The sequence below is a fragment of the Muscardinus avellanarius genome (assembly GCF_963383645.1).
Source record: "Muscardinus avellanarius genome assembly, chromosome: X".
NCBI classification, from domain to species: domain Eukaryota; kingdom Metazoa; phylum Chordata; class Mammalia; order Rodentia; family Gliridae; genus Muscardinus; species Muscardinus avellanarius.
In genome coordinates, this window is record NC_137792.1 from 70,221,897 (window position 1) to 70,244,118 (window position 22,222).

Below are 22,222 nucleotides of genomic sequence, written 5' to 3' on the forward strand. Positions count from 1 at the left end.
GGTTAGGCCGGTGCCGGGGCCAGCAAGGCTGGGATCGGAGCCTGCCATGAGGCAAGGCTGGTGCTGGGGCCTCTGTGGCCGGGATTGGAGCCTGCTGAGGAATGAGGCTGGTGCCGGGGCCAGTGAGGCCAGGATCGGGGCCCGGCATGAGGCAAGGCCCGTTCTGGGGCCTCCGGGGCTGGGATCAGAGCCTGCCGAGGGGTGAGGCTGGTGCCGGGACCAGTAAGGCCAGGAATTGAGCCCGCTGTCAGGCATGGTCGGTGCTGGGGCCTCTGAGGCTGGGATCGGAGCCTGCCGAGGGGTTAGGCCAGTGTCGGGGCCAGCGAGGCTGAGGTTGGAGTCTGCCGTAAGGCAAGGCCAGTGCTGGGGCCTCTGAGGCCAGGATTGGAGCCAGCTGAGGGGTGAGGTCGCTGCCTGGGCCAGCAAGGCCAGGATCGGTGCCTGCCATGAGGCAAGGCTTGTGCTGGAGCCAGCGAAGACAGGATCAGAGTCTGCTGGGTGGCCAGGCCAGTGCCAGTGCTGTCAAGAGTGGGATCGGAACTTGAAATGTGGTATACACAGAGAAATATCACAGAAAATAAAAAACCAGATGCTTTCCCTAATATGCAAAAACTAGGAAAAAATAGGTAATAGGAGGAGATCTAGTTGAAGAAAGGGCCTTATAGAGGAACAATTAAGGTGACCACTCAGAGGGGATGGGATGGCAGAGGATGGAATCTCTTTAAAACTCATGATGTATGTAAACAAATGTATTAAAGTTAACCACCAATTAAGCATGGGATCGAGGGAGGGGGAGGGAATGGGATGGGGATTGGATAAAGGCTAATTGGATGATGTGTACTTGTATATCCTCACAAGTCTTGTATTCCATTGTGATGTATGACTACAATGCACCAATAATATATATAAATAACCCCTATCAGGCTAGCAATGTGGACCTGCCCATACATGGACATGTTATGGTCATATAGGGCTTAATTTTGCAGATAGGTAACAGGTAGATCTCATTCTCTGTAACATGTTTTCCAGATAGTTGCATGGAGATCGATTTTTTCTTTTCTAAGTGTTAATTCTTTTTGAGTTTATTTTACTTCTGACAATGCTGTTTCTTCAATTATTATCTAATGGGAAGAGCATTTAAACTTTCATTAATTAATCTAATACCTATTGATCTCCTACGGTTTGATAGGCACTCGTCTAGAGTGAATACAATTGTGAAAAAATTTTCTTACACTGATGCCTTGCAGCATACATTCTAAGCATAATCTATATGTATGTCTCTCTAACAGAGCATCCTGTCAATCAACCAGGGAATAATTATTTGTCAAGTATCTCGCATATGTTGAATATTGGGCTAGGGTTGCAGGTATATTTGGCCTGCAACGAAGCCATGTTCTAATTGGCAATCCAGGACTCATCCTAAAACTCACAGAATAAGTAAAGATTGTTATGCTGGTGGATCATTAAGTGTGCAGCATCACAGAAGGCTTGAGCTATTCAGAAGAAAGAAATGCAAAGGTAGGTCAGTGGAGGACTTAATGAAAAGTACCAAAGAAGTTGCTGGTTTTTTTTTTTTTTTTTTTTTTTTTTTGTAGGTACTGGAGATTGAACCCAGGGAAATTTAACCTCTGAGATATACCCTCAGCCCTTATTTTTTTGTTTGAAAGCAGGGTTTTGCTAGGTTTCTGAGAGTCTCACAAAGTTGCTAATACTGGCCTTGAACCTGTGAGCCTTCTGTTTCAGCCTCCCAAGTAGCTGTGTTATAGGCATGCATTATCACCCCAGGCAAGCTGCCTTTTAAAGCGACCTGCCACAGCTCCTTTGTTCATGATTCCCGACTCTCCTGTGGGGATCTTTCTGGAGAACTCATTTATCAGGTGTCTCTACTGTGTCTGGAATTTGTAATGAAGTGTTTGCTTCTGCTAGGTTCTAGGGCTCCAACCCTAAATCATCAGAAGTTTCTAGGAAAGAAGGACCAGAGGGGACTTTCTCTTCACAGATGAGCTCCTCCCTATTGGCCTAGACTTTTAAATAGGCAGTTACCATCAACTATTGACATTTCTGAGAGTATCCTCATTGTCTCCATATGTTTACCTTGGTTATAATATTGTGGAGAGTTTTGAAAATAAATAGCACTCTGGGTGCCTAGGGTATTTGTCCATCTTTTATATGAAGGGACAAGAAAAAAGCCTCAAGGATATTGAATGTCAATTTGAGAACACACATCTGGGCCCTCTTCAGTATAAAAATGGTTTCTTTTCCAAACATTTATTTGTGAGTTACTGTTAGGAATACAGAAAACATTTCCCCATAGAAACAGGTTCTCCATGGTGATTGTGTCTTTTGGCTGCCCTGCAACAGCCTCTTTAATACTTAATGTGACTAAACTATAGAACCAACAGAGACAGACTGGCAGGTGTGATGCCATTTTTCTGGGAAACTGCATTCCGGATTCCAAATTGGAACCCTGGGAAGTTCCTTTCGTTAAAGGAATGAGGGTGGGAGTGTGAGAGAACACTCTCAGGTCCAGCATACAGATGCTTCAGCAGCTGAGGCATCATCCACCCGCCCCCCCCACCTTTTAAAACTGGTCTTCAGCCGGTCCTGGTGGCGCATGCTTGTAATGCCCGCGCTTGGGAGGCAGGGACAGGAGGATCACACAGGTTCGAAGCCAGCCGCACTGGCTTAAGAGATCCTGTTTCCAAATAAAAATATAAAAATAGGTCTGGGAGTATAGCCCAGAGGTAGAAGGGCTTCCAGGTACCCCATTACCCCTCCCCCCCAAAAAAATGGTTGTCAGTGTGGTTCCTGCTAAGGCTGTGGTGACAAGATCATGGAAGGAGGGGCAGGGGAGAGCCACAGTGGCTGGCGTGCTGGAAAGCAGCTGTCTTTAGGTCTCCTGCTTCCTATCCTTGGCATAGCAAATACAACCAAAAAGATATTTTATCTTTTCTTTTTCTTCATGCCTACTGTTTTTGGGTGAGATCATCCCAAACCAGTTATTCTTTTTTATTTTTGCATTATCTTCCCTTTTTTTTAGTGGTACTGGGAATTAAACTCAGGAGTGTACTACCTCTGAGCTAAACCCTAAGCCTTGTCAGGCGTGGTGGCGCACGCTTGTAATTCCAGCATTAGGGAGGCTGAGACAGGAGGATCACACAGGTTCAAAGCCAGACTCAATTACTTAGTGAGGCCTTTTACAATTCAGTGAGACCTTGTTTCAAAATAAAGAATAAAATATAGGGCTGAGGGTGTTGCTCGGAGGTAGAATACCCCTGGGTTCCATCCCCAGTACTGTAAAAACAATAAATAAATAAATAAATAAATAAATAAATAAATAACCCTAAACCTTTTTATCTTGAAACAGGGTCTCATTAAGTTGCTGAAGCTGGCCTGAACCCATAATCTTCCTGTATACTTTCGCAAGCCTCTCAAGTACCGGGAATACAGACACGTATCACTACATTGGCCTTGCATTCTCCTTTTTTAGTCCTGTGACTGTTCCCACCAAGATGTCCATATCATTCCTTATTTCTTCCCTTCGTTGCTGAACACTTAATACAGAGCTGCAAATCAGTCTCCTTGATGAAGAAAGCGGACTTTCTTTTAAAGGAGTGAATGTCACAAGATGGAGAATGGTGATGGTGGGGTAGCCATTGGAAAGTAGATTTGGTGAATGTGAATCGTGAACTGAAGAGTGAGGGATGCAACTCAGATCTTGAATCCTCTCATAGGAGATTTATGGAGATGACCTTCCTATCTCAATTCCATGATATTCAAGTCATGTGAGAGCCTATATTAGTTTCATAAACTGACTATAGAAATCCAGAGAGACAAAAGAACAAGGACAAGCTGGGCATGGTAGTGCACACTTGTAATCCTGGCGCTTGGAAGGCTGAGGCAGGAGGATTGCACAGGTTAAAAGCCAGCCTCAGCCGGGCGTGGTGGCGCACGCTTGTAATCCCAGCATTCGGGAGGCTGAGACTGGAGGATCGCGGTTCGTGGACAGCCTCAGCTACTTAGTGAGGCCCTCTGCAACTCAGTGAGACCTAGTTTCAAATGAAAGAATAAAAAAACTAGGGCAGGGGGTATAGCTTGGAGGTCAAATGCTCCCGGGTTCCATCCCCAGGACCAAACACACAAAAAAAAGAAGCCAGCCTCAGCTACTTAGTGAGGCTCTCAGCAACTTAGTGACACCCTGTTTCCAAAATAAAATATAAAATAGTTCTGGGAATATAGCCCGGAGGTAGAAAAGCCCCTGGGTCCCTCAGTACCATCACAAAAAAAAAGAGCATGGGCAGTTAAAACCAAAATCTAAATGTCACTATGCACGGACAGTGAGATAGAGAGAGAGCTAGTAATTATACATGTGTCATTTATTTTGTGGTACTGGAAGTGGAATCCAGAGTCTTTTCTACCTCCAGGCTTTACTCCCAGACCTATTTTATATTTTATTTGGAAACAGGGTATAAGTTTCTGAGAGCCTCACTAAGTAGCCGAGGCTGGCTTCAAACCTGTGCAATACTCGTGTCTCAGCCTCCCAAGCACTGGGATTACAAGCATGTGCCACCATGTCTGGCTACATATGTCATTTTTAAATGACATTTTGAAAAATAAATGTATAAAGGGGTAATAATGATCTTAGCTTGCAATACCTCAGACTGTCTTGCTCTGATTTTGCACTACCCAACCCATTTCTAATTAAAATTTGGCATACCCTATAGATTTTTGTATGCAGAGAGAGAGTGTGTGTGCTTTGACCGCAAAATGAGTATGCCTAGTCCTCTTAGCAGTTCATTTTAGTAAAAATTAAGAAGCTGGCATTTTGATTTATGCATTGGTGTTTAGAGTGCCAAGTCCATTCTCAGGATCCCTGAGAACTGAAGAACAGGATCTGGAGACCCAGCTAAGGTGCTGCTTTTGAGAACCCCTATTCAGGCCAGGTGTGGTGGTGCCACTTGTAATACTAGTAATTGGGAGGCTGAGATAGGAGGATCATAGGTTCATCGCTAACCTCAGGTACTTAGTGAGGCCCTCCACAACTTTGTCAGACCCTCTATCAAAATATAGAATAAAAAATAGGTCTGGGGGTGTAGCTCAGATATAGAATGCCCCTGGATTCAATCGCCAGTACCAAATACACACATAAAAGAGAACCCCTATTTATGGGATGGACAATCAGGCCTCTCAACTACCCTCCTTTAGCCAAAGACATCTTTCAATTTCCAGAAGGGAAAGTCACAGGAAAGCAAGGTAGCCTTGCTAAAGCCTTTATAACTGGCAAGTAGTAACAAAGAAGGACTGGAGTCAAGGTTTTCTGAGCTGTAAACCAGTATTCTTTTCTGTTGTTTGTTTTTGTTTTGTGTTTCGGTCCTGGGGATTGAACCCAGGGGCATTTTACCTCTGAGCTATACCCCTAGCTCTATTTATCATATGTTATTTTTGAAACAGGGTCTTTCTAAGTTGAGGACAGCCCTAATAAGTATCTGAGTCTGACTGTGAGCCTGTAATCTTCCTGTCTCAGCCTCCCAAGTACTAGGATTACAAGTGTGTGCCATCATGCCCAGCAACAGTGCTCTTTTTGAATGCACCTCAGGATGCTGTAGCTACCAGCACAAGCCTGATCTTGTTTCCTAAATTGATAAAATGCAAAGAAATGGAGGAAACAAAAGTGGAGTAGAGTGCAGGCTTTGCTCTCTTAAGCTTGCTCCATATCTGTAAGAACAGTTATTATTTAAAACTAGGCAGGGTACAAATGCCATCCACTATATTCTAGTAAGTGAAATACCAGCAGCTAATGAGACCAATTTCTGAGCTAAGAGCATTATTTGTTGCTGACTTTGTGACTGCTTTTCATAGGAGCTATGTGGCAGCATCCCAGGTTGTGTTCACAGAGCCAGGAGCAGTGTGACCCAGTACAGTATGACTAAGCAGCTCAGATTTGCTTGCTCTGTCACACTATGTAATAACATTTCCTCCAAAGTTCAGGGGTTAGCAGAGGCAGTGTGTTCAGCTGTGAGAGTTAGAGAATGAGATCCAAGATGAGTTAAGTTAATTTAAGATTTTGTTCAACACGAGCAAGAAAAACAAGGAAGAGCTAGAATATTCCTAAATATTTGGAATCTGTTTTTAAAACATAAGTTACATGTCTCTGTAGTCCTGCTGAATCACTTGTGTTTTATTTGATAGGATTATTGAAACATTGAGCACTAGAGTCAATTATGATCATCCCAAGCTCTAAAATAACTTTAAATGGAAGTTGATTAGTTATCAATAAAGACACAATAACATTCAAGGCATCACCAGTTTTGGACTACAATAAGTTATGGCTTCTTTTCTTAACTAGGATGTAGCTAAACTGCTATGACTGGTTAAATCAAGCAGTTAGAGCATGATGCCGAGGGCATTGGCAGATAAATAGCACTGCATTGACTCATAACTTGGGCCTGTTTAGTTTTGCTTAGCTTGGTCTCATAACCATAGGCTGGACCCCTGATGGACTAGCATCTCACAAAGTACAGACTGTGTAACCTTTTCTGCTTCTGGAAAATGTAGCCAAGGGTGGACGGGGTCAGAGATGCCCCCAAAATGGGAAGAATAGCACAGGAACCGGACAAGATTTCTTTAGAGACAATCTTATTACATGGGAATTTTTTAATTTTTCTCTTTGTTACAATTAGCTGAGTTCATCATTTCAGAGGTTTTAACCAACTTGCTCCAAACAGTACAGGTACTACTTATCTTGACAGTAGCAAGGACTTTATTTTTGATTGCTTTTCCATGTCTTTCTGTGTTCCATTGAAACTAAGTGTGCGTGCAGAGCTACAAAACCCCTCAGAGCACTTACTTGTGTGTTTTTATTGATTCCATCACTTTATTGCTCAGTGACTTCACAGGAAATTCTCTCAAGAAATATAGGAAGTTATCATATCCATATTGAAGGCTTTCTGAGAGAATCAAATGCAATGAAAAAAAGTTTAGCTCATTTTGGCTACTATAACAAAATAACATAAGCTGGCTACCTTGTAAACAACAGAAATGTATTTCTCATGGTTCTGGAGGCTGAAGATTTCAAAATCTGGACACAAGTAGGCTCACTGTCTAGTGAGAGCTTGCTCACTGAGTCTTCACATGGTATAAAGGGTAAAGCATCTATCTGGGGTCCCTTTTTAAGGCCACTAATCCCATTCATGAGGGCTGTACCCTCATGACATAACCATCTCCAAAGGGCCCCATTGCCAAATGCCATAAGTTTGGAGATTAGGTTTCAACATATATGAAATTCTGGGGGGAACTCAAAACATTCTGATCATAGCAATACATATGTAATCTCCAAGCCTGGTGCCAGGCACATGGTTGGAGCTCAGTAACCAGTAATGGTAGATATAAGTTTAGTGAGAGAACGGAATAAAGGATTAGGGGAATTTTTACTCATGTGAATCTTTTTTTTAAGTGCCATAAAATAGCATAAATGTTAAAACTGAGACCTATACCAAAAGGACTTATTTGTAAAGCCATAATAATATTGACTTCTTTGAAACTTATACTGGCAGATCCCAACATTTTGGAATTAACACCTGGTGTTTAGTGGATAGAAAATAGGTTTTGTGCTGTCATTGTGGATAACCAGAATGGATAAATGTGGGGACACATTTAAACCTTAAATGTCTTGTCTGATTTCATCTGTTGATATAGAATTGGACCTTCAGCTGGCTATGTGCGAATACTTAAAAAAAGGAGTTAATGAACTTTAATCCCTGTTTCTCCTATTGCTTATCCAAAACAGAGTAAATGTTTTTGTTATATTTGAATCTTGCTTCATCTGGTTGCAGGAGTGGTACCCTGAAATCATCTAGCAGTAATCTAAGAAGCAGTTCTTTCTTTCTTGTCTGCGTCACTGTAGTGGTAAAATGAATGGAGGGTGGGAATCCTGCTGCTCATCTGACCTTCACAGAGCCTGCTGAAATTAACTGCCTTATTTCTAGACCAAAATAGGTATAAACAAAGTTTAGCTAATCTAGGATTCAGAGACACTCAACAGGTTCATGAGGTTTTCACATGAGTTTCGTCATGACTCTCCCATGATGTGACTTTGAGGACTCTGGAAAATTGCATGCAGCATAAATGTGCAGTTACTTTACTTTTAACAGGTTCTAGTGCTTTGCAGACAGAAAGAGGTACTGGTTCTCTATTTTATATGTAGAAATAAATGGCATTAGTCCTACACAAGTGGTCTATACTGTAATCTACTTTATATGTGTATTGTGGTACTGGGGATTAAACCCAGAGATGTTTCACCTCCAAGCCACACTTCAATAACTATTTTATTTTTTGTTTTGAGAGAGGTCTCTCTACATTGATGAAGTTGGCTCTAAACCTGTAATCCTCCTGTCTCAGCCTCCCAAAGTACTGTGGTTACAGTCATGCCCTACCATCATGCCTGGCAAAGGGTTTGTTTTAGGGGGAGGGTTCTTAGCTTTTTTTTCTTTTCTGGTACTGGGGATTGAACTCAGGCGTTAGTACATGCCAGGCAAGTGCTTTGTCATTGAGCCAAATCCTGGCCCTGTAACCTACTTTTGCCTGTTTTATATCTTGCCACATTGAGGGATTCTCCCTTGCTTTCTTCCATTTGAGCACCAGTGTCTTTAGTCTTTCTGCACATGATCATCTCTAAATTGATCTCATACTCTTCATTTTTACTAAGGTAAAATGACTGATAGTGGCTGAAACTGGTGTTTTCCCTTCAAATTCTATTTCCATTTTGTATAGTACCAACCTAAAATTCATGGAAAAAATGTGGGGTGGAATTTTCATTATTCAATTTGGGGCTTGGGAGAGTTGTGGTGCATTGGCAGGTATTGCTATTATATCTGAGTTTCCAACTACTCTGAAATAACATGGGCATCGCCTTCTCTACTTGTCCCTAGTGGCCTCTTCAAACTCCTTCTTGTATTGTTCCTTGTGCAGTGAGAAGAACAGGGTCTGTGGATGAACTTGAGTATATTGGGGTTTTTTCTCAGAAGGAAACTGTACAGTCCAGACAGCTACACTCGAGCACATATGATGACTGTTGTTGATGCACATTTCATTTTCTGATCACTTCGTTTGTTTGCATATTCACTCAAGTACTAGTACAAATGAATAATTCCAATGCTGCCACGAATAGGCAGTTAATTAACCTGGATAAGGAACAACTAAAACAAAAGAAGGAGTTCTTTTTAAACCTAGCCTTTGCTTGCCTTCCTTATTCTGCTAATATTTACTTCTGCTTATTATTTTAAATTCCACTCACTTCCCCCCACACCAATGAACACACACATCCATAGGCTTGTATTTATACTTCCATTGATAATTACAGGCTAAAAATCAAGTGATGTTTCTGTTTTCTGACCATTTTGGGTATAGATGTCATTGATGCTATCCTAATTGGTCAGTTTTCAAAGAGGATTCCCTAAGTCTAGAAGCCTCTGGGGTTCTCAAAACTCGTTCTAGAGTCTATTGCATCTTGTCCACCCAGGCTTTGACAAACTAAAATAGAACTCCTGCCAAGTTATTCCTGGAAAAGCATCACATTTTATATTGTAGCATTCCAAAATATACTTGAACAGCAGTGCCATTTAATTCTTTAGTAATATTTATGTTATCCTTCTATGAAAAATATGTCAGTGTCTCATTTTTAGATGTAATTGGGCTCTTCAGTTATTTTAGCTTTGAATCCAAACCATTCATGGATTAGATGAATGGTAAAGTTGTGATTCCCAGAATAGTCAGACTTGTGTCGGCTCACGTTTGCATGTATCTAGATTGGCTCTTAAACCTGAAAATAATGGATAGTAGAAACAAATTATGAGCCTTCAAGAATATGTACCAAAGATACAGATTTGTCTTGACATGACTCCCAGAAAATATGCAGATTAAAAAAGAACAAATGGAACTGGGCGCATGTGGTGGTGTATGTTTGTAATCTCAGTACTTGGAAGTCTGAGACAGGGGGATCACAGGTTTGAGGCAAGGCTCAGCAATTTAGTGAGACACTGTTTCAAAATAAAAATAAATAAAAAGAGCTGAGTGTGTAGTTCAGAGGTATCATGCCCTTGAGTCCAATCCCTAATACCAAAATGCATACGTACATAGGCTGCATTTCCTTATTTGTAGCCTGTTGAGGACCTTCTGTAGGTGACAGGTACTAACTATAACCCCTGCATGTGAGCTTCTGATAACAGGGCTGAGAGTATCTACATGTTCAGGTCAGAAGAGTGGTCTGAGTATGCACTATGCATTTCCTGGTGAGTTCTGCCTTCTCAGCTTGGCTCTCATTTCCCATTACTGCTTCACTGTTGGCCTGCCACATGTCATTAGGCAGTTCAGCTGCCACTCTCATTTCTCCCAATGGTATACAAAGGTTTGCACCTTAGCTTTTACATTTTTTCTCCTGAGAGCTGGTGGAAATGGCCTTTTCACAGTTTTTTTTTGAGGTTAATACTTCCAGTGTCTTATAGTTTCAATATTCCTTGCTTGTAGGTATTTGATCCTGATGACCTTTATTCAGGGGTCAATTTTTCCAAGGTTCTGAATACTCTTGTAGCAGTCAACAAAGCAACAGAAGGTAAGTAAGCTTTGTTATTTATGAGCTGGGTGACATTTTTGGATCTATGTGTATCTGATTACCTTTTTTTTTTTTTTTTTAAAGCTAGAAGATGTATATTTTCTGATTTCAAACCATATAAAGCTACAATAATTGAAACAGTGTAGTACTGTTCTAAAGGCAGATATATAGACCATTGGAGTTAAATACAAGCCTAGAGCTAACTTCTTCCCTATATTGTCAAGTTATTTTTGACAAGGTTTCCACGAAGATTTGGTGGTGGAAATAATAATCTTTTAACTAAATATTGTTGAAAAATAATAATTACATGGAAAAGAATAAAATTGGACCCTTACCTAATCCCACATACAAGTATTAACTCAAACTAGATAAAAGACCTAAATATAAATCTTAAGACTATAAACTTTTAGGAGAAAATCTGGGTCATAAAACCTCACAACAATGAAATTGGCAGTGATTTCTTGGATATGATTTCAATGGCACAGGCAACAGAAGAGTATACAAACTCCCTAAAAAAATAAAAAAAATATTGTATATCCAAAGACAATGTAAACAGAGTTAACAGTTACTAATAGAATGGGATAAAATATTTCCAAATGCTATATCTGAAGGTATATTAATATTCCAACTAGAAATCCTAAAAATTAGCAACAATAAAGGCAAACAATACCATTTAGAGATAGGTAAAAGACTAACATAAGTAATGAATCTCCACAGATAACCAATCTTAGTTGACTGTTGGATGGAAACTCTTGTTTCTCTGGTTCTGGTGTGTGTTACCTATTTCTTCTTTGTAGTTAATCTCTTTGAGTATTTTCTCTAGTGCTGGTTTTGAAGACAAAAATTCCTTCAGTTTCTGTTTGTCATGGAAGCTTCTTATTTCTCCATCTAATATGAAGGAAAGTTTTGCTGGGTAGAAAATTTTTGGCTGGAAGTTGTTTTCTTTCAGAGTTTGGAATATGTTACTCCAAGCCCTTCTGGCTCTCATGACTTGGTTTGGGAAGTCTGGAGTGATTCTAATTGGCTTGCCTCTGAATGTCACTTGGCACTTTGTTTTTGTTGCCTTTAAGATTCTCTGTTTGGCGTCCACATTGGTCATTTTGACAATTATGTGGCGTGGGGATCCTCTTCTCCGATCCTGTCTAAAGGGAGTTCTATAAGTTTCCTGGACATGTGTATCAACCTCTTGCTCTATGTTTGAAAAATTTTCTATTACTTCCTTGAAGAGATTGTTGATCCCTTTGGTTTTACTTTCTTTTCCCTCCTCTATTCCAATTATTCTTAGGTTAGCTCTCTTAAAATGGGCCCATATTTCTTCAATATCAGATTCCTGCTGTCGGATATTTTTTCCTAGATTAGAAACTATGCGTTCATTTTTGGAATGATCATCTTCTAAGAGCGAGATTCTGTTCTCCATGTGGTCTAATCGGTTGTTTGTGCTTTGAATTGAGGCCTTTACTTCATTAATTGCATCCTTTATCTCTTTTTGGCTCTCTCTGAGTTCTTTTCGAAGCACCTCTATTATTTCTACAGTTATTTTCCTGATTTGATCTTCTAGAAATCTCTGATTTTCAGTTTTATCGGGTTCTGATGTTGTGGAGTTGTGGGCATTCATTGCTCCAGTATTATTCCTCTTTCCCATGATTTAGGAAGTTTGTGCCTTCTCTGGTTTCTTCCCTTGGGTCACTATGACTTCACTTAAGGTGTTCTGGATCTCGAGTGAGTAGTATCTCAGACCCCACTACTCCTTTACTGGGTTGTATCACAGAGTCTCCGACCCAGAGAGTCGATAGAGGATTCTTTAGACTGTGGGGGGTGCCAGGTTGCACGTTCTATGGTGTGACATCTCTGCCACCGTCCCTCCCCCACTGGGTCAAGTCCCAGGGAGTACAGTACTGGGATTTCTCCATTTAGAGATAGGTAAAAGACTAACATAAATAATGAATCTCCACAGATAACCAATCTTAGTTGTCTGTTGGATGGAAACTCTTGTTTCTCTGGTTCTGGTGAGTGTTACCTATTTCTTCTTTGTAGTTAATCTCTTTGAGTATTTTCTCTAGCGCTGGTTTTGAAGACATAAATTCCTTCAGTTTCTGTTTGTCATGGAAGCTTCTTATTTTTCCATCTAATTTTATAGAAAGTTTTGCTGGATAGGAAATTTTTGGCTGGAAGTTGTTTTCTTTCAGAGTTTGGAATATGTTACTCCAAGCCCTTCTGGCTCTCATGACTTGGTTTGGGAAGTCTGGAGTGATTCTAATTGGTTTGCCTCTGAATGTCACTTGGCCCTTTGTTTTTGTTGCCTTTAAGATTCTCTGCTTGGCTTCCACATTGGTCATTTTGACAATTATATGGCGTGGGGATCCTCTTCTCGGATCCTGTCTAAAGGGAGTTCTATAAGTTTCCTGGATCTGTGTATCAACCTCTTGCTCTATATTTGGAAAATTTTCTGCTCTTACTTCCTTGAAGAGATTGTTGATCCCTTTGGTATCACTTTCTTTTCCCTCCTCTATTCCAATTATTCTTAGGTTAGCTCTCTTAAGATGGGCCCATATTTCTTCAATGTCAGATTCCTGCTGTTGGATATCTTTTCTAGATTAGAAACTATGCATTCATTTTGGATTGCTCATCTTCTAAGAGCGAGATTCTGTTCTCCATGTTATCTCTTTTTGGCTCTCTCTGAGTTCTTTTCGAAGCACCTCTATTATTTCTACAGTTATTTTCCTGATTTGATCTTCTAGAAATCTCTGATTTTCTGTTTTATCGGGTTCTGATGTTGTGGGGTTGTGGGCATTCATTGCTCCAGTATTATTCCTCTTTCCCATGATTTAGGAAGTTTGTGCCTTCTCTGGGTTCTTCCCTTGGGTCACTATGGCTTCACTTAAGGTGCTCTGGATCTCGAGTCTGTATTATCTCAGACCCTACTACTCCTTTACTGGGTTGTATCACAGAGTCTCCGACCCAGGGAGTCGATAGAGGCTGCTTTAAACTATGGGGGGTGCCAGGTTGCACGCTCTCCTATGGTGTGATATCTCTGCCACCACCACTCCCTCACTGGGTCAAGTCCCAGGAGGCACAATACTGGGATTTCTCCTCTGTGGCCCGCAATTTGACTCACTGTTCTTGAGTACGCAGATGTAGCTGTATTGGACTCGGTGAATTCACTGCTGCTGCCGCCGCCGGTGGCAATATGGCGCCTCTGCCACGCCCTCGGCCATGAGGCTGCCGTATTTTTTTTTCTCTGGTTTTGATTTCCACTCTGAATTCCTGCAGCGTGTGCTGAGCTCAGCCACTGGGAGCTTTAAGTGCTGTCTGCGCCGAAAGATCCCGCCTGGCTGTTCCGCATCGGCTCACCTCGGCTTGCTGTAGCCGTCCGCTGAGTTCGCCGCTGCCGCCGGCAGTATGGCGCTGCTGCTGCGTCCTCGGGCGCGTGTGTCTCCTCTGTGGCCCTGAGCTCTGTTCTCAGTCCGCTTTCTCTCTGGAGCCTGGTGGTTTTTTTGTTTTTCTGGTGATGGTGTTTTCTGGCTATGAAAGGCGCTCTTTTTGTGGTAATGGAGATTGGTTGTTGGCGGGACTCTTAAGCCCCGCTTTTCTCGGTCGCCATCTTCCCGGAAGTCTCTGATTACCTTAGAAACCAACTATGACAAGGATTATTTAGTTGGTACAAATTTCCCCTCCCCCAAATAAACCCCACTGAATGTAAAATATTTTTTCATGGCTTAACCATACCTATCACAGGATTTATTTATTTATTTATTTTGGTACTGAGGATTAAACCCAGGGGTGTTCTACCTCTGAGCTATACTCCTAGCTCCATTTTATTTTTATTTTCAAATAGGATCTTACTAAGTTTCTGAGGCTGGCTTTGAACCTGTGATCCTACTGTCTCAGCTTCCCAATAATTGGGTTTACAAGCATGCGCCACCATGCCCAGCTCAATGGTATTTAAATATACTTATCACAGAGGTGTTCTAATGCCCTGAATATAATATTAAAACACACAAATAATTTCCTTCACAGCTCTTGAATAGCCAACTCAGTTTAACAAGATAAAAAATAAAAAAAAACCAGTTGCCTTTTTTACAAAGTTTAAAAAATGCAGATATCACTTCTCTTTCCACACAAGAGACACATTTTTTTTCTCATAGTTTTCTATAAGTCTTTATGAATGTAAAGGAACCCCTCGATATCTTTGAATTAGAAGTGAAACTTCAAATTCTTAGAGAGAGGAAAGCGTATCCTTTGTTTAGATATTGGATACTCACCACATTGGAGGTTTCTAAATGTAAGTATTAGTAGATTCAAAGTAAAATATGGTAGGTTCAAGAGTGGAATTATGTTCCTCTGTGGTAGAGTATCTTATCTACAGCAGTAGCAATAATCAGAGTTCAAATGATTTCATCCCTTCCCTGAGTCTACCCTGTCCTAAGAGCCGTAGTGGTGTCATGCAATCTTTGAAACACTCCTGGGGGGCAGTGTTATTATTATTAGACCCATATTATAGACAAAGAAAGCCAGGCCCCCAGTTGCCAAACTAAGTGTCTGGTATTGGGTATGATGGAACACACCTTTAATCCCAGTACTTGGGAGGCTGCTGAGACAGGAGGATTGTGGTTGCCAAGCCAGCCTCAGCAACTTAGCAAGACCTTATTTCAAAATTAAAAATGAAAGCTGGGCGTGGTGGCATATGCTTGCAATCCCAGAATTTGGGAGGCTGAGACAGGAGGATTGTGCAGGTTCCAAGCCAGCCTCCGCTACTAAGTGAGGCTCACAGCAACTTAGTGAGACCTTGTTTCCAAATAAAATATAAAATAGGTCTGGGAATATAGCCTGGAGGTAGAAAACCCCTGGGTTCCACCCCAGTACCACAGGAAAAAAATTAAAAATGAGAGATGAGAATGTAGCTCCTAGGTAGACCCCCCTTCCTCTGGGGACAGTATTCACTTACTACCCCCAAAAAGCAACAACAAAGAAGGTGGCTGGAATGGAATTCAAACCTATATATGTGACTGACTGTAGAAGCCTTATGGCCAAACCTGAGTCCTGCTGCTCAAACAGTTGGAGAGGCAAGGGGCTGTGTGCCCAGCACTGCCAGGTGCTACAAAGGAAGTGGAAGATACAATCCCCACCCTTGAGAAAATTACTGTCTATTTAGGGAAACTCAACTTAACCACAAGAAACAATTAGAGAATGAGAACAGACAATATAATCAAGTGCCAAATAGGATGGAGCATCTAGGAAGCTATCAAGTAATTATAGTTTTAGTCAAAAGAGCTGTATATAATAGCAAGACATGTAAAAATACTTCTCTAAAGTTGTTCATTTGCTATTTGGGAAAAATGTTTTTGAGCTATCACAAGGCATATAGCAGAAAGTACAGCTAATTCAAGTAACTATATTTAACACGCATGACAACTATCCAGTTTTGGGCAGGGAGGATCGTATAATTCTAACATTATGCCACACAAATTATATGTTCCTTTGCCAAATTCTTCCAGCAAGTTTTACAGTCTCTTCTCTTGCCACAGATATTTATAAAAATACAAGGAGGTGAAAGTTAAAACCCACAGCATCAAGGAAATTACTTGGATACTAAGCTTGTCGCCTAGGGAATGTTTGGGCTTTAGACTTTTGCAGTTTATATCTTTTAAAAATAAATGTAGAGATAAAGAAGCCTCATTTGAATTTGTCAAGAAGCCAACTCCTGTCTTTAGTACACTTTCAGCATACTGAAACCACCGATCTTAGCTCTGGCCTGATCAAATTTCACAAGGTTTCAAGGAAGAGAAGGCTCCTGAGTTTGATTTTTTCTACAAACAAATTATTTTAGTATTAAGACTGCAACTGTCCCAGACACCTACTCACTCTCATTTTCATTTTTCTACCCACCCACCCAAATGCACACCATGGAAATTTTACATTATATATGCCACACATATTGTTACATGTAAGAAAAGAACCACTGCATTATGGGCCAAAAACAAAGTGAGAAATTTGAAGTATTTCAAAGTAATAAGAGCCACAGACAGCTGTTTGGTACTTGATATAGTTCTGCCTTGGATAACAGAGCATTCAGTTGCAACTGGTTCAGCAGGGAAGAGTTGTGGGGAAATGGGTTGAGAGAAAATGTGGATCTGTCGCTGTTTTTCATTCTACTGGGGAGCAATGACCAGTAAGGTTAAGAAAAATAAGTTGGCCACTAAAATGGGGGGATTTGGGAGGCAAATGACATACACTTGGAGACTTGCATGATCATAATGATTACAGTTCAACGTATAGCTAGGATGTCTTTGATAATGTCCCATGAAGAATGTTATGTCCTGAAATGAGCAGTTTCATTACCATTCCTTTTCCTCTTTTCACAGATCAGCTATCAGAAAGACCATGTGGACGTTCCTCTTCTCTTAGTGCTGCTAATAGTTCTCAGAAAAACCCACAGGGACCCATTTCTAGCACAGCTCCAGGGCTGCAAAGGCAGTCAAAGGCAGTGGTAAGTATAGTCCCTAATCCCCCCACCTGTTATAAAATTGGATCTATGTCCCAGCTGCATTTCCATATGCAGTGAGATAGCCATTCTGTTTGCTTGGGGTGTCACCAAGAAAGCTTGTTATAAACTGAACACCAATTCAGGCTGGTTTGATGGAACAAATCAGACTTGTGGGGCCCAGAGTCTGAAATCAGGGTTAAAGTCCCAGCTTTTTTGCTTTCTGGAATCTAGAAAGTTACTTATCTGAGAATGCTAAGTAAATGTAGGTCATTAAGAGTCCTCCTGATGGTACTTCTCTGTTATTTTCTCTGTCTCTAGGTTTATCAGACTTGACTGATACCTAGCACTTAGTAGGCAACCACTCAATATTCATTCCTGTTCTCATTATTGTCATCTGTATTTTTCTGAATTCCTTTTGAGCAAGACTCGATTTTAAATATCAACTGATGACAACTTTCTATATTGGAATCTCCCAGTTGTCTTTTTGTTGGATACTGTTGGGAGCTTTTATTTGGAGGGAACATGCCATCATCAGTTTGGGCAAAGCCTATCTTCCATGTCAAAAGCCACCTGCTTACTGTAGGTCATTATGACCTATTACTTCCAAAGTATTAAAGGGGTGGCTCTTAACCTTTTTAGGTCATAGATCTCTCTGAGAAGCTGAAGAACACTATGAAGCCACACTCCTTTGACCCTTTCAAATTGTACATAAAAGCTAATGTGTATGAACTTATTCTAGCAAAGATCCATTGTGCTTCTCAGATTAGGAAAAGAGTCTGTGAATCTCAAAAACTCAAGCCCAATCTATACAAGACAGATTAAGAATTTCAGATATAGGTAAGTATATGGTGTCTGATTTTCTCATATGACCAAGTCTTAGCTAAATTAAGATATTCTTAGGAATCAGGAGGTGAGAGCCTATTTTTATGAGAGTAGGTTACTAGCTAATAAGTAGACTAAGTTTGTGTGTTGGGCAAAGGCAAGGTGGAAGTTTGCCACTCTACTTTTGTGAGGTACTATGGATTGAACCCAGGAGCATTCTGCCTTTGAGCTATATTCCCAAGCCTATTTTATTTTTTATTTTGAAATAGGGTCTTCCTAAGTTAATTAGAGTTACATTACTTGCTGAGGCTGTGCTCAAACCTGGGATCTTCCTGCCTCTGTTTCCCAAGTACTAGAATTACAAGCATGTGTCACCACACCTGGCTACCATTCTACTTTGTTATAGGTGTCTTTCAATAACTGGTGAAGGGACGTAGAGGGAAACAAAAGCTGTGACCTAAAGTGCACATTCTTTTTTATGGTACTGGGAATTGAAACCAAGGGGCATTCTACCTCTGAGCTACATCCCCAGCCTTATTGTTTTTATTCTTTACTTTGAAACAGGGTCTCACTAAATTGTAGAGGGCCTCACAAAGTAGTTGAGGCTGACCACTAACTTGCAGTCCTCCTGTCTCAGCCTCCCAAGTACTAGGATTAAAAGCATGTGCCACCATGCCTGGCTTCTTTTTATTATTATTTTTTTACTTTTCTATTTTTTGTGGTACTGAACTCAAGGACATTTTATCTCCAAGCTATAACCCCAGACCTATATATATTTTTGTCATACTAGGGATGAAACCTAGGGGCATTCTACCTCCAAGTGACACCCACTTGTGTCACTTTTTTTGTGGTACTGGGGTTCCTGGAAGTCCTTCTACCTCCAGGCTACACTCCCAGACCTATTTTGTACTTTTTATTTGGAAACAGGGTCTCTTAAGCCAGCTCAGCTGGCTTCGAACCTGCCCCATCCTCCTGTCTCTGCCTCCCAAGCGCAGGGATTACAAGCGTGCGCCACCACGCCTGGCTTTATTCTTTTTTTGAAACAAGGTCTCACTGAGTTGCAAAGGTCCTCACTAAGTAGCTGAAGTTGTCTGCAAACCTGGATCCTCCTATCTCAGCCTCCCAAGTACTGGGATTACAAGCGTGCAACACTATGTCCAGCTACTATATTTTTACTTTGTAAAAATACTTTTACTGATGTATTTACTTATACATCATAGTGAGAATCAAAGTGAAACATATATGCAGGCCCATATCACTTGGTGTATTTCTCTCCATATTAAAATACATATTCTTACAAATGAAAACGTTTGTATAAAGTTTGAATTCCTCTTGAGGCCCATTCATAGACTCCTAAGTTAAAACTTAGAACTGAGATGGAACTGGAGTGTTACTTTTGGTCCCCTAGAGATAGGTATTGCCTAAAACCATATCATTTTTACCTGTATCTCATTTATATGGGATCTGCTGTGTTTTTTGTTTCTTTAGGAGATGACGGAAAATGGAAGTCACCAGTTGATAGTCAAGGCAAGATTCAACTTTAAGCAGACCAATGAAGATGAACTGTCAGTCTGTAAGGGGGATATCATTTATGTCACTCGAGTTGAAGAAGGAGGCTGGTGGGAAGGCACATTAAATGGAAGAACAGGCTGGTTCCCTAGTAATTATGTCCGTGAAATTAAATCAAGTGGTAAGTGAAGCTTTGAAAACCCTTTAGAGGTGGGACTCATGTACTTCCTTGGAGTTGTTACTGAAAATCTTGTAGTTTTAATTGGCTAACAAAAACTGTTTATACTTGTTTGTGTATGTCAAAAATAGTCAGGACAGAAATAACTGGGAAAAATTCATGATTAGATATTTGGAAACACAGTTGTATTTAGGTTATAGCAAGGCATCAGAAAGAGAAAAAAACAAAGGAATTCAAAGCTCAGACAACTGTTTCTCCTTAATTGTGCCCCTTTCTGTCTACTAAGTCTAGCTCATGTAACATACATAGTCATTCCTGCTACTCTAATAATCACTGTGGCAGATTACAGTAAGAAGAGAGGCCAAATACTAGCCTACTTTTTAAAAAAATTATTAGTGCATTGTATTCATACTTCATAATGGGGTAAAAAACTTGTGTTGACATATGCACACATCACCCAGTTAGCCCCTCCCCAGTCTCCACCCCCTCCCCCTCCCTCCCTCCCATGCTTGGCTTAGTGATTGACTATGATATGAATAAATACATCATGTGCTTTAGAGAGTTTCCTTCTTTCCCCCTCTTATCCCTACAGTTAGGTTGTCTTATTTGCTCGTCTATAGGATTTCCTTTTTCATCTAGTGTTCCTCTTATGACCCATTTCTCCTAACCCATGCAGGAGGAATCACAGTACTTGACTTTAAACTATACTACAAAGCCATTGCAATAAAAAGAGCATGATACTGGCACAAAACAGATACATAGGCCAATGGAGCAGTATAGAAGAAACCACACACTTACAGCCAACTGATTTTTGACAAAGGGGCCAAAACTATACACTGGAAAAAAGATAGCCTGTTTAACAAATGGTGTTGGGAAAACTGGTTAACCATATGCAGAAAATTGGAAATTAATCCTACTTACGTTACTTACGTTTTTTTTTTTTTTTTTTTTTTTTTTGCTGTTACATGTTAATGCAGACCTAAGACCAAATGCCTCAGAGATATACATGAGAGATAACAATCATAGGACTGCAGTACACTGCCTGGCTCCTTTGTTAACAAGACAGCCCTTAACTCACTGTATACCACTAGATGCTTATCCTTTTACTTAATAATGTCCAAAGAATGAACTTTTTTCGGGGGGGAGGGACAACAAGGATTAAACTCAGGGGCATTATACCTCAGATGCACACCCAGCCCTATTTCATTTTTTGAAGCAGGATCTTACTAAGTTACTGAGTTGGCCTCCCATGTCCTGAGATTACAGGTGCGTGCCACTACATTTGGCTAAGAATAAATTCTTATTGCTTTTCAATAGACTTTCTTGAAGTTTTTTGGTAACTCACTTGTCCTTCTTACATAAGAGGTAAGGTTTGGTTTATATTACAACACAACAAAACAAACTCTGAACCCTGATACATAAAAGTATGAAGTCATAATATGGATGAAACAGTGTTTAGTTATTATTATATAGTTTCACTTTTCAAAAATATTTACCCAAGGGCTCCTTTAAATGAATAGCCCTTCAATGTATTTTTTGTTGATGTCTTTGTTGCTTTTTATTTTTTAATTAAAAATCCCTTTATGTTTTTAAATATTATTTATTTTTAATTTTTATTGGTGCATTGTAGTGATACATCTTAATAGGATCAAAGACTTTTGTAGAACCACATGCACACATCACCCAATTACCTCTTACCCAGTCCTCACCCAATTCCCTCCTCATCCCTCCTTCCCATGCTTGGCTTAGTGATTGATTTTGACATGTTTGTTTAAGTACACCATGTGCTTTAGAGAGTTTCCCTCTTCTCCCCTCCCATCTACTCACTTAAGTTGCCTTATTTGCTCCTCTATAGAATCTCCTTCTTCATCTAGAGTTCCTTCTGTTACCCATTTCTCCCTAGCTTTCACATATTAGGGAAATCATCTGATTTCTTATTTTTTGTGACTGACTAATATCACTTAGCATTATGTCCTCAAGTTCCATCCATTTCCCTGTAAACCATGTAATTGTGTTTTTCTTTATGGCTGAGTAAATTCCATTATGTACATATCCCACAGATTTGTAATCCATTCATCTGTTGAAGGACATCTTGGCTGGTTCCATAGTTTGGCTATGGTGAATTGTGCAGCTATGAACATAGATATGCATGCATTAGTTTGGTAATTTGATTTTCTTTCTTTGGGTAGATATCTAGAAGTGGTATTGCTGGATCAAATGGTAAATTTGTTCCCATTCTTCTGAGGATCCTCTATACTGTTTTCCAAAGTGGTTGCACTAATTTGCAACCCCATCAACAATGTTTTAGGGTTTCCACTCCTCCACATCCTTGCCAGCATTTGTTGTTGTTTGTGTTTTAAATGATTGCCATTCTAATTGGAGTTTGATAAAATCTAAAGGTAGTTTTGATTTGCATCTCTCTGATTGCCAATGATGTTGAACTTTTTTTCATACATTTATTGGCCATTTGAATTTCTTTCTTTTTGAAGTGTCTATTTAATTCACTTGCCTATTTTTTGATTGGTTTTCTTAGTGCTGAGTTTCTTGAGTTCTCCATATATTCTAGATATTAATCCTCTATTGGAGTAGTAGGTGGCAAAAATAATTTCTCCCATTCTGTCAG

The 22,222-nt window shown here is 40.3% G+C and overlaps 1 protein-coding gene across 1 annotated transcript in view; it reads left to right on the plus strand.

The window, feature by feature from the left end:
- Positions 1-22,222, plus strand: part of ARHGEF6 (Rac/Cdc42 guanine nucleotide exchange factor 6) — a gene marked incomplete at both ends in the record, with an annotated part of 134,788 nt that overhangs the window by 22,777 nt on the left and 89,789 nt on the right. Inside the window, 3 exons of the mRNA XM_080719476.1 lie at positions 10,522-10,606; positions 16,969-17,093; positions 19,401-19,602. Of these exons, the coding sequence (XP_080575602.1) occupies positions 10,522-10,606; positions 16,969-17,093; positions 19,401-19,602 (412 nt within the window). The remainder of the gene's footprint in view (positions 1-10,521; positions 10,607-16,968; positions 17,094-19,400; positions 19,603-22,222) is intronic.